The sequence below is a fragment of the Scyliorhinus torazame genome, chromosome 4 (assembly GCF_047496885.1).
Source record: "Scyliorhinus torazame isolate Kashiwa2021f chromosome 4, sScyTor2.1, whole genome shotgun sequence".
Classification (NCBI taxonomy): Eukaryota; Metazoa; Chordata; class Chondrichthyes; order Carcharhiniformes; family Scyliorhinidae; genus Scyliorhinus; species Scyliorhinus torazame.
Genome location: NC_092710.1, coordinates 78,726,602 through 78,739,863, shown reverse-complemented (window position 1 = coordinate 78,739,863; position 13,262 = coordinate 78,726,602). Strand labels below are relative to the sequence as shown.

At 49.2% G+C, this 13,262-nt stretch overlaps 1 protein-coding gene across 3 annotated transcripts in view; it reads right to left on the bottom strand.

Moving 5' to 3' along the window:
• LOC140411610 (immunoglobulin superfamily member 11-like) overlaps positions 1–13,025 on the bottom strand; it is a 366,531-nt gene extending 353,506 nt beyond the window's left edge. For all 3 annotated transcript variants that reach the window (XM_072500668.1, XM_072500669.1, XM_072500670.1), the window contains exons 1-2: positions 12,949–13,025; positions 4,337–4,485 (exon numbers count right to left, since the gene is read on the bottom strand). In XM_072500668.1, coding sequence (XP_072356769.1) covers positions 4,337–4,485; positions 12,949–13,003 — 204 coding nt within the window. In that variant the 5' untranslated portion in view covers positions 13,004–13,025. The remainder of the gene's footprint in view (positions 1–4,336; positions 4,486–12,948) is intronic.
• Positions 13,026–13,262: the final 237 nt, after the last annotated feature.

Here is a 13,262-nt window from a genome sequence, read left to right as displayed (position 1 = left end):
GGAGAGTGGGGTTAGACTGGGTGGGATTTGGATGGATATCGGATGCCGGGGAGAGTGGGTTAGACTGGGTGGGATTTGGATGGATATCGGATGCCGGGGAGAGTGGGTTAGACTGGGTGGGATTTGGATGGATATCGGATGCCGGGGAGAGTGGGTTAGACTGGGTGGGATTTGGATGGATATCGGATGCCGGGGAGAGTGCGTTAGACTGGGTGGGATTTGGATGGATATCGGATGCCGGGGAGAGTGGGGTTAGACTGGGTGGGATTTGGATGGATATCGGATGCCGGGGAGAGTGGGGTTAGACGGGGTGGGATTTGGATGGATATCGGATGCCGGGGAGAGTGGGTAAGACTGGGTGGGATTTGGATGGATATCGGATGCCGGGGAGAGTGGGTTAGACTGGGTGGGATTTGGATGGATATCGGATGCCGGGGAGAGTGGGGTTAGACTGGGTGGGATTTGGATGGATATCGGATGCCGGGGAGAGTGGGTTAGACTGGGTGGGATTTGGATGGATATCGGATGCCGGGGAGAGTGGGTTAGACTGGGTGGGATTTGGATGGATATCGGATGCCGGGGAGAGTGGGTTAGACTGGGTGGGATTTGGATGGATATCGGATGCCGGGGAGAGTGGGTTAGACTGGGTGGGATTTGGATGGATATCGGATGCCGGGGAGAGTGGGTTAGACTGGGTGGGATTTGGATGGATATCGGATGCCGGGGAGAGTGCGTTAGACTGGGTGGGATTTGGATGGATATCGGATGCCGGGGAGAGTGGGTTAGACTGGGTGGGATTTGGATGGATATCGGATGCCGAGGAGAGTGGGTTAGACTGGGTGGGATTTGGATGGATATCGGATGCCGGGGAGAGTGGGTTAGACTGGGTGGGATTTGGATGGATATCGGATGCCGGGGAGAGTGGGTTAGACTGGGTGGGATTTGGATGGATATCGGATGCCGGGGAGAGTGCGTTAGACTGGGTGGGATTTGGATGGATATCGGATGCCGGGGAGAGTGGGTTAGACTGGGTGGGATTTGGATGGATATCGGATCCCGGGGAGAGTGGGTTAGACTGGGTGGGATTTGGATGGATATCGGATGCCGGGGAGAGTGGGTTAGACTGGGTGGGATTTGGATGGATATCGGATGCCGGGGAGAGTGGGTTAGACTGGGTGGGATTTGGATGGATATCGGATGCCGGGGAGAGTGCGTTAGACTGGGTGGGATTTGGATGGATATCGGATGCCGGGGAGAGTGGGTTAGACTGGGTGGGATTTGGATGGATATCGGATCCCGGGGAGAGTGGGTTAGACTGGGTGGGATTTGGATGGATATCGGATGCCGGGGAGAGTGGGTTAGACTGGGTGGGATTTGGATGGATATCGGATGCCGGGGAGAGTGGGTTAGACTGGGTGGGATTTGGATGGATATCGGATGCCGGGGAGAGTGGGTTAGACTGGGTGGGATTTGGATGGATATCGGATGCCGGGGAGAGTGGGTTAGACTGGGTGGGATTTGGATGGATATCGGATGCCGGGGAGAGTGGGTTAGACTGGGTGGGATTTGGATGGATATCGGATGCCGGGGAGAGTGGGTTAGACTGGGTGGGATTTGGATGGATATCGGATGCCGGGGAGAGTGGGTTAGACGGGGTGGGATTTTGATGGATATCGGATCCCGGGGAGAGTGGGTTAGACTGGGTGGGATTTTGATGGATATCGGATGCCGGGGAGAGTGGGTTAGACTGGGTGGGATTTGGATGGATATCGGGTGCCGGGGAGAGTGGGTTAGACGGGGTGGGATTTGGATGGATATCGGATGCCGGGGAGAGTGGGTTAGACTGGGTGGGATTTGGATGGATATCGGATGCCGGGGAGAGTGGGTTAGACTGGGTGGGATTTGGATGGATATCGGATGCCGGGGAGAGTGGGTTAGACTGGGTGGGATTTGGATGGATATCGGATGCCGGAGAGAGTGGGTTAGACTGGGTGGGATTTGGATGGATATCGGATGCCGGGGAGAGTGGGTTAGACGGGGTGGGATTTGGATGGATATCGGATCCCGGGGAGAGTGGGTTAGACTGGGTGGGATTTTGATGGATATCGGATGCCGGGGAGAGTGGGTTAGACTGGGTGGGATTTGGATGGATATCGGATGCCGGGGAGAGTGGGTTAGACTGGGTGGGATTTGGATGGATATCGGATGCCGGGGAGAGTGGGTTAGACTGGGTGGGATTTGGATGTATATCGGATGCCGGGGAGAGTGAGTTAGACTGGGTGGGATTTGGATGGATATCGGATGCCGGGGAGAGTGGGTTAGACGGGGTGGGATTTGGATGGATATCGGATGCCGGGTAGAGTGGGTTAGACGGGGTGGGATTTGGATGGATATCGGATACCGGGGAGAGTGCGTTAGACTGGGTGGGATTTGGATGGATATCGGATGCCGGGGAGAGTGCGTTAGACTGGGTGGGATTTGGATGGATATCGGATGCCGGGGAGAGTGGGTTAGACTGGGTGGGATTTGGATGGATATCGGATGCCGGGGAGAGTGCGTTAGACTGGGTGGGATTTGGATGGATATCGGATGCCGGGGAGAGTGGGGTTAGACTGGGTGGGATTTGGATGGATATCGGATGCCGGGGAGAGTGGGTTAGACGGGGTGGGATTTGGATGGATATCGGATGCCGGGGAGAGTGGGTTAGACTGGGTGGGATTTGGATGGATATCGGATCCCGGGGAGAGTGGTTTAGACTGGGTGGGATTTTGATGGATATCGGATGCCGGGGAGAGTGGGGTTAGACTGGGTGGGATTTGGATGGATATCGGATGCCGGAGAGAGTGGTTTAGACTGGGTGGGATTTGGATGGATATCGGATGCCGGGGAGAGTGGGTTAGACTGGGTGGGATTTGGATGGATATCGGATGCCGGGGAGAGTGGGTTAGACTGGGTGGGATTTGGATGGATATCGGATGCCGGGGAGAGTGGGTTAGACGGGGTGGGATTTGGATGGATATCGGATGCCGGGGAGAGTGGGTTAGACTGGGTGGGATTTGGATGGATATCGGATGCCGGGGAGAGTGGGTTAGACTGGGTGGGATTTGGATGGATATCGGATGCCGGGGAGAGTGGGTTAGACTGGGTGGGATTTGGATGGATATCGGATGCCGGGGAGAGTGGGTTGGACTGGGTGGGATTTGGATGGATATCGGATGCCGGGGAGAGTGGGTTAGACGGGGTGGGATTTGGATGGATATCGGATGCCGGGGAGAGTGGGTTAGACGGGGTGGGATTTGGATGGATATCGGATGCCGGGGAGAGTGGGGTTAGACGGGGTGGGATTTGGATGGATATCGGATGCCGGGGAGAGTGGGTTAGACTGGGTGGGATTTGGATGGATATCGGATGCCGGGGAGAGTGCGTTAGACTGGGTGGGATTTTGATGGATATCGGATGCCGGGGAGAGTGGGTTAGACTGGGTGGGATTTGGATGGATATCGGATGCCGGGTAGAGTGGGTTAGACTGGGTGGGATTTGGATGGATATCGGATGCCGGGGAGAGTGGGTTAGACTGGGTGGGATTTGGATGGATATCGGATGCCGGGGAGAGTGGGGTTAGACTGGGTGGGATTTGGATGGATATCGGATGCCGGGGAGAGTGCGTTAGACTGGGTGGGATTTGGATGGATATCGGATGCCGGGGAGAGTGGGTTAGACGGGGTGGGATTTGGATGGATATCGGATGCCGGGGAGAGTGGGTTAGACTGGGTGGGATTTGGATGGATATCGGATGCCGGGGAGAGTGGGTTAGACTGGGTGGGATTTGGATGGATATCGGATGCCGGGGAGAGTGGGTTAGACTGGGTGGGATTTGGATGGATATCGGATGCCGGGGAGAGTGGGTTAGACTGGGTGGGATTTGGATGGATATCGGATGCCGGGGAGAGTGGGTTAGACTGGGTGGGATTTGGATGGATATCGGATGCCGGGGAGAGTGGGGTTAGACTGGGTGGGATTTGGATGGATATCGGATGCTGGGGAGAGTGGGTTAGACTGGGTGGGATTTGGATGGATATCGGATGCCGGGGAGAGTGGGTTAGACTGGGTGGGATTTGGATGGATATCGGATGCCGGGGAGAGTGGGTTAGACTGGGTGGGATTTGGATGGATATCGGATGCCGGGGAGAGTGGGTTAGACTGGGTGGGATTTGGATGGATATCGGATGCCGGGGAGAGTGGGTTAGACTGGGTGGGATTTGGATGGATATCGGATGCGGGGAGAGTGGGATCAGATTGTGCCGTGGGGATTTGGCGGAGCCGGTTGCAGCATCACCTGAAAAGTTTCAGCATTCTCAGCCCAAGGGGTTAATGTCCACACAATGTGAAGGCGAGAAGAATCTTCAAATCTTGGGTGGTCGCAAGGCAAAACAGCACGGTCTCCATGGGTTACAGTAACACTGGCAGAACGAATCAATCTGATAGCTGAAATTAAATTTACAAATCAGTTATTCTATGTATAATCCACCCGAACGCCTCAATTAGATTCCAGTCTGTAACTCACTCCTGGGTATCTGTTATTCAAAAAATAAACCATCCCAAACCCCTCGATTAGATTCCAGTGTTTAATCACTCCCAGGTATCTGTTATTCTATATATAAACCACTTCAAACCCCTCGATTAGATTCCAGTCTGTAACTCACTCCCGGGTATCTGTTATTCTGTATATAAACCACCTCGAACCCCTCGATTAGATTCCAGTCTGTAACTCACTCCCAGGTATCTGTTATTCTATATATAAACCACCTCAAACCCCTCGATTAGATTCCAGTCTGTAACTCACTCGTGGGTATCAGTTATTCTATACATAAACCATCCCGAACCCCTCGATTAGATTCCAGTCTGTAACTCACTCCTGGGTATCTGTTATTCTATATATAAACCACCCGAACCCCTCGATTAGATTCCATTCTGTAACTCACTCCTGGGTATCTGTTATTCTATATATAAACCACCCGAACCCCTCGATTAGATTCCAGTCTGTAACTCACTCCTGGGTATCTGTTATTCTGTATATAAACCAGCCCGAACCCCTCGATTAGATTCCAGTCTGTAACTCACTCCCAGGTATCTGTTATTCTATATATAAACCACCCGAACCCCTCCATTAGATTCCAGTCTGTAACTCACTCCCGGGTATCTGTTATTCTATATATAAACCACCTCGAACCCCTCGATATAAACCACCTCGAACCCCTCGATCAGATTCCAGTCAGTAACTCACTCCCGGGTATCTGTTATTCTGTATATAAACCACCCTGAACCCCTCGATTAGATTCCAGTCTGTAACTCACTCCCGGGCATCTGTTATTCTATTTTTAAACCATTCCGAACCCCTCAATTAGATTCCAGTTTGTAACTCACTCCCGGGTATCTGTTATTCTATATATAAACCACCCCGAACCCCTCGATTAGATTCCAGTCTGTAACTCACTCCCTGGTATCTGTTATTCTGTACATAAACCACCACAAACCCCTCAATTAGATTCCAGTCTGTAACTCACTCCCGGGTGTCTGTTATTCTACATATAAACCAACCCGAACCCCTCGATTAGATTCCAGACTGTAACTCACTCCCGGGTATCTGTTATTCTATGTATAAACCACCCGAATCCCTCGATTAGATTCCAGTCTGTAACTCACTCCCGGGTGTCTGTTATTCTATATATAAAGCACCCCGAACCCCTCGATTAGATTCCAGTCTGTAACTCACTCCTGGGTATCTGTTATCTATATATAAACCACCCGAACCCCTCGATTAGATTCCAGTCTGTAACTCACTCCTGGGTATCTGTTATTCTATATATAAACCACCCCGAACCCCTCAATTAGATTCCAGTCTGTAACTCACTCCCGGGTATCTGTTATTCTGTATATAAACCACCCCAAATCCTCGATTAGATTCCAGTCTGTAACTCACTCCCGGGTATCTGTTATTCTGTATATAAACCACCCCAAATCCTCGATTAGATTCCAGTCTGTAACTCACCCCTGGGTATCTGTTATTCTATATATAAACCACCCTGAACCCTCGATTAGATTCCAGTCTGTAACTCACTCCCGGGTATCTGTTATTCTATATATAAACCACCCTGAACCTCTCAATTAGATTCCAGTCTGTACCTCACATCCGGGTATTGATTATTCTATATATAAACCACCCTGAACCCCTTGTTTAGATTCCAGTCTGTAACTCACTCCCGTGTATCTGTTATTCTATATATAAACCATGTTATGGGCGAGGCATTTTCAGAACCCCAAAATGTATCATGGAGTTCAACAAACCTCTCCCTTTAATGTATTTGTTGCTTTTCCCAGCACATGGCTTGTTCCCTAGGAGTGGGATTACAATTATGGACACGTGGGTTTTCAAACACAAAACACTGTTTATTCCATGAACTCAACTTAACATCTTAAATAAACATTGGATCTCTTAACACCCCTTACTTCAAAGATAACTCAGAAAATATTACAACAGTAAATAATTCCTCAAAATGTTCCTTCAAAATTCCAAGAGATTTAACACCTTTAAACAGAATCACATTAGGTTAAAGGCTTTACAATTATGAGTTTAAATCGCCCTAATGATCCAGAGATAGTCTTTCATGGCAGAGATCCAGCTCACTGCAAACACAGACACTCCCCAAGCTCTTTTTCTCCAAACTGCAGCTCTCTGGAAACACACAGACACACACAAGCTGCTTTTTAAAACTGCAGCCCTCTGGAAACACCCAGACACACACAAGCTCTTTTTCAAACTGTAAAACTAAACTGCAAAATGGCTGACCTAAAGCCCAGCTCCACCTCTCTCTGACATCACTGTTTTCTTAAAGGTACATTGCTTAAACATATATGTCTTAAAGGTATTCTCACATGACACCTCCCCCCCCAAAAAAAAATAAACCATCAACTTCAAGATGGTTTCATTTTTCACTTTTGCACCATCCACTAAGAAATATACATTTTCATTTAAAGAAAACAGCACACTCAAACAGGTATAATAATCGTGTCTATTTTTCTTTGTTCTGCTTCCTCCAACCGAAATCCTTCTCAATTGATCACATTCGTGACAGAGCATCGGCTATCACATTTCCCAGTCGACCCTGTCCGATTGTATAGCCAAGGAAAGTGACTTGGGCTTTTCCAAATTCACTTTTGGCTAGGTTTATCACCAAACCCGCCTCCTGAAGTTGATCGAATAACTCCCTCAGATGTTTTAAATGTTCTTTCCACGCCTGGCTGAAAACTACCAGATCGTCGATGTGTACCGCACAATTGGGTAATCCTGAAACGACTGTATTAGTTAACCGTTGAAATGTGGCTGGGGCGTTTTTTATGCCAAATGGCATAACTTTGAACTGGTATATACCATCTGGAATCACAAAAGCTGAAATCTCCTTCGCCCGTTCAGATAAAGGTACTTGCCAGTAACCTTTCAGTAAACCCAATTTGGAAATAAAAGCGGATTGTCCCACTTTCTCAATGCAATCCTCCAAACGTGGGATAGGATAAGAGTCGGTTCTTGTAACTGCATTCACTTTTCGATAGTCCACACACAACCGTTGGGTACCGTCTGGTTTTGGTACCATCATTATGGGTGAGCTCCATTGGCTGCAACCCACTTCAATTATGCCATTCTTCAGCATACTCTCAATCTCTCTGTTAACCTGTGCCAATTTTAAAGGATTAAGTCTATATGGATGTTTGATAGGAACAGCATTTCCCACATCTACATCATGTATAGCCATTATAGTACTTCCCAATTTATCTCTACAAACTTGCCCATGTGATATCAGTAACTCTTTCAGGTCAGTTTGTTTTTCCTCTGGAAGGTAACGTAACAATTTATCCCAATTTTTAAGAACATCCTCATTTTCCAATTTAATTTGAAGTATGTCAAATTCACAGTCATCTGGATTTGGTTCGTCACTTTGAGTTAGAATCATTAAAACCTCCTTTTTCTCTCCTTTCCTTTCAAAGTACCTTTTAAGCATATTCACATGACACACTCAGTGAGTCTTCTTTCTATCTGGTGTTTTTACCACATAATTTACCTCACTTAATTTCCTTTCAATCTGATACGGTCCACAAAACCTAGCTTTGAAAGGCTCCCCTACCACTGGTAACAACACTAAAACTTTGTCCCCACTCGCAAAACTACGAACTTTGGATTTCTTGTCCGCTACCCGTTTCATCACATTTTGTGCAACTTTCAAATGTTGAAATGTTGTCTAGCCAATTCACCTGCTCTATTTAATCGTTCCCTAAAATTTGACACGTAATCCAATAGTGTAATTTCCGATTTCTCACCCACCAATTTTTCCTTAATCAATTTAAGTGCTCCTCTTACCTCATGACCAAAAATTAGTTCAAAAGGACTACATTTGGTAGACTCATTAGGTGCATCCCTAATTGCAAACAATACGAATGGGATTCCTTTATCCCAATCCTCTGGATAATCTTGACAATAAGCCCTCAACATTGTCTTTAATGTCTGATGCCAGCTTTCTAACGCTCCCTGCGATTCTGGATGGTACGCAGTTGATTGAAATTGTTTTATTCCTAAGCTATCCATAACTTCTTTGAATAACTTTGAAGTAAAATTCGTTCCTTGATCCGATTTAATTTCTGTGGGTAGTCCATATCTAGTAAAGAATTTAAGTAACTCCTCCACAATCCTTTTAGCTGTAATATTACGTACTGGAATGGCCTCTGGAAACCTAGTAGACACATCCATTACAGTCAAAAGATATTGATTCCCACTTTTTGCTTGAGGAAGCGGTCCTACACAATCGATTAGGACCCTTGTAAAAGGTTCCTCAAATGCTGGAATGGGTATTAAGGGCGCTAGTTTTATCACTGCTTGAGGTTTCCCTATCACTTGACATGTGTGACATGATTGACAAAATTTAACTACATCTTTATGTAGTCCAGGCCAATAAAAATGTTTCTGGATTTTAGCCTGAGTTTCCCTTATTCACAAATGACCTCCCACTGGTACCTCATGTCCTTTCTATACCCTACCGGCAATACGACTTGATGAACTTCTGCCCACTTTTCATCCGCCTGCATATGTACAGGTCCCCATTTTCTCATCAAGACATCATTTTTACGGTAATAACACTGGTATACTCTCAGATTCCTCTTCCGTGTATGCTTTCTGATCTATCCGTTTTATTTCTACATCTTTCTGTTGTAACTCCGCCAATTTTCCTGAACTAAAAATAATCGCCTCATCCTCCACCTATCCTTGTTCTTTTTCAACCATCTGATCAAAAAACATTTCTGATAATTACACTTCAAGTTCATCTTCACTCTTTGATTTCTCCTCCTGTCTTAACCTGTGACTTTGCGACCTTGTTACCCACACAAGTAAATTCTTTAAATACATCTGGCACCTTCTTATCAATTACTTCTTGAACAGGCTATACAATCTTTTGCACCTCCTTCGTTTCCCTTGGGCTTTCCTTTACCACTGTAACAAACCCCACTGTCTTATCCGGTTTTACCACATCAGCCTTCCCAGTGCTTTTCTTCAACCAGCAACACTGTGACTTTACATGGCCTAGTTTATTACAGTGAAAACATCTGAAACTTTTCATTTCTTTTCCACCCTCCTGGATTTCTTTTTTAATCTGAGGTACACTCGCTTTATTGTCTCCCATCAGATCACCTTTACCTTTATCACTTGAGTATTTCTCTTGTCCCCAGTTTCTATCCCTCACTGGCTGAAACTGATGACGGAAACCAATTTTTGATTCATGAACTAATTCATAATCATCTGCCATTTTTGCTGCTACTCTCGCAGTTTTAACCCTCTGTTCTTCCACATGAGTTCTCAGTACATCAGGAATTGAATTTTTAAACTCCTCCAAAAGTATAATTTCTCTGAGAGCTTCATACGTTTGGTCTATTTTCAAAGCCCTTATCCACCTATCAAAATTACTCTGTTTGAGCCTTTCAAACTCCATGGGCGAGATTCTCCACTCCTGCGCCGGTTGGGAGAATCGCCTGGGCCGCCAAAATTTCCCGGGACACTGGTCCAACGCCCTCCCGCGATTCACCCAAGCGGCGGGAACGGCCCCGTTGAGTTCCGTGGGCCGCTGACACCCAAAATGGCGATTCTCCGGCACCCCGGCTATTCTCAGGCCCGGATGTGCCGAGCAGCCAGGCCAAAACGGCGGGTTCCCCCGGCGCCGTCCACACCTGGTCGCTGCCGTCGTGAACGGTGCGTGAACGCTGGGGGGGGGGGCGGCCTGTGGGGGGGGGCGAGGGGGCATCCTGCACCGGGGGGGTACCTCAAATGAGCCATGGCCCGCGATCGGTGCCCACCGATCGTCGGGCCGTCCTCTCTGAAGGAGGACCTCCTTCCTTCCGCGGCCCTGCAAGATCCGTCCGCCATCTTCTTGCGGGGCGGACTTAGAGAGGACGGCAACCGCGCATGCACGGGTGATGCCAGTTATGCGGCACCGGCCGCGTCATCTATGCGGCGCTGCCTTTACGCGGCGACAAGGCCTGGCACGTGTAGATGATGCGGCCCTGATCCTAGCCCATTGTCAGGGCCTGAATCGGTCGGGATCGGGGCCGTTTCGCCCGAGACCCTCGATTAGTTTCCAGTCTGTAACTCACTCCTGGGTATCTGTTATTCTATATATTAAACACTCTAACCCTTAATTTCAGTCCACTCCAGTGATTCTGTTATTGTATACATGAAGCAGCCTCTCTCTATATTGTCCACTGACCCAGTTCCCAGGAATTCTGAATAAATGGAAAGCTTTGTTCCCGTGACCTTGGACCAGCTCCAACTCGGACCTTTCGGGCAGATAGTGGGAGACTGGAGATATTGTGAGGGTGAAGGTCTAGTGAATGGGACATCGGGGAAGGTAGAGGGGGAGCAGCGGGACAGATACAGGGCCGATGACAAAGCTTGAGCAAGAGAGGGAAAAATCACCGCGAGAACGGGAAGAAATGAAAAATGTACAGCGGGATCTCTCTCACTTCCTTCATCCGTCTGTCTGTTTTCTATCTCGCTGACTCTGTCTCACTCTGTTTCTGACTCTGTCTCCGTGTCATAGAGTCATGGAATCCCTCCAGTAGGAAAAGAGTCCATTTGGCCCATTGGGTCTGCACCGACCCTCTGAAAGGCCACCCGATAGGCCCAATCCCCCGCCCTGTAACCTGCACCCACCCTCGAAAATTGCACCTTACCTAGGCCCCACACCGGTCTTATCCCCGTAATGCGTGCATTGCTCATGGCCAATCCTAACCTGCACGTCTTTGGACTGTGGGAGGAAACCGGAGAAACCGGAGGAAACCCACGCAGACACGGGGAGGAAGTGCAAACTCCACACAGTCACCCAAGGCCAGAATTGAACCCGGGCCCCTGGAGTTGTGAAGCAACAATGCTTACCACTGAGCCGCCATGCCACATCTATCCCTGCCTGCCTTTCTCTTTCTTTCTCGATCCCTCTGTCTGTCACTCTCAAACCCTCTCGCTGTCGCTCTCTATCGCTCTCGCTGTCGCTCTCTATCGCTCTCGCTGTCGCCCTCTATCGCTCTCGCTGTCGCGCTCTATCGCTCTCGCGCTCTATCGCTCTCGCTGTTGCTGTCTATCGCTCTCGCTCTCGCTCTCGCTCTCTATCGCTCTCGCTTTCTATCGCTCTCGCTGTTGCTCTCTATCGCTCTCGCTGTCGCTCTCTATCGCTGTCGCTCTCTATCGCTCTCGCTGTCGCTCTCTATCACTCTCGCTCTCTATCGCTCGCGCTGTCGCTCTCTATCGCTCTCGCTGTCGCCCTCTATCGCTATCGCTCTCTATCGCTCTCGCTGTCGCTCTCTATCGCTCTCGCTGTCGCTCTCTATCGCTCTCGCTCTCGCTGTCGCTCTCTATCACTCTCGCTCTCTATCGCTCTCGCTGTCGCTCTCTATCGCTCTCTATCGCTCTCGCTCTCTATCGCTCTCGCGGTCGCTCTCTATTGTTCTCGCTGTCGCTCTCTATCGCTCTCGCTGTCGCTCTCTATTGCTCTCGCTGTCGCTCTCTATCGCTCTCGCTGTCATTCTCTATCGCTCTTGCTCTCTATCGCTCTCGCTGTCGCTCTCTATCGCCCTCGTTGTCGCTCTCAATCGCTCTCGCTGTCGCTCTCTATCGCTCTCGGGGTCGCTCTCTATCGCTCTCGCTGTCGCTCTCTATCGCTCTCGCTGTCACTCTCTATCGCTCTCCCTGTCGCTCTCTATCGCTCTCGCTCTCGCTCTCTATCGTTCTCTATCGCTCTCACTGTCGCTCTCTATCTCTCTCGCTGTCGCTCTCTATCGCTCTCGCTGTCACTCTCTATCGCTCTCGCGGTCGCTCTCTATCGCTCTCGCGGTCGCTCTCTATCGCTCTCGCTGTCGCTCTCTATCGCTCTCGCTGTCGCTCTCTATCGCTCTCTAACCCTCTCTCTATCACTCTCAATCCCTCTCTCTCTCTCTCTCTCTCTCTCATTATCCCTCTCTTTTGCTCTGTCCCGCTCTCAGTTTTGTCTCTCTCTCTTCCTGTCTCTCCCTCGCTGTCTCTCTCTCTCTCAATTTCTCGCATCCCCCTCTCTGTCGATTCATTTCTCTGTCTCAGAATCACGGTCCCTCTCAGCCCGTTTCTCTCTCTCTGCCTATCCTTTTGATCTATCCCTCTCTCAGTTCTATCTCTCTGTCTTCTTGTCTCTCCCTCTCTCTTTCTGTCTCTCCGTCACTGCCTCTCTCTCACTCTCACTTTCTCTCTCTCTCCCTCTCTGTCGATTAATTTCTCTGTCTCAGAATCACTCAGTCCCTCTCTGCCCGTTTTTCTCTTTCTCCCTCCCTGATTCTCTCTCCCTCTCCCACTGTCTGTCACTCCGTCTCATTCGCTCTCCTGCTTACCATGCAGATTGAAGTAAATCGAGCACCAAACTCGGAGACTCTGCCTGCCTCTCATCACGGGGGTGATGTGCTGAACTCTGAACATGTTACTGTGTGTATCTCTGAGTATCTCCCCAGCCCCTCCCCTGCCTCGCTCCCTCTGACTGTCCTCTCTCCATCTCGCTATCTCTCTCTCTCTCTCTCTGACGTTCAATTAGTTCTGTCACTCTTTTTTATTCTTGGTCTGTTTTTGGCCGTCTCTCTGTGGCTCCCTCTCTATAAACGGGAATATACGTTGCCCCTCCCCCCTGACCCCGGCAAGGTGTTTTGCAGTA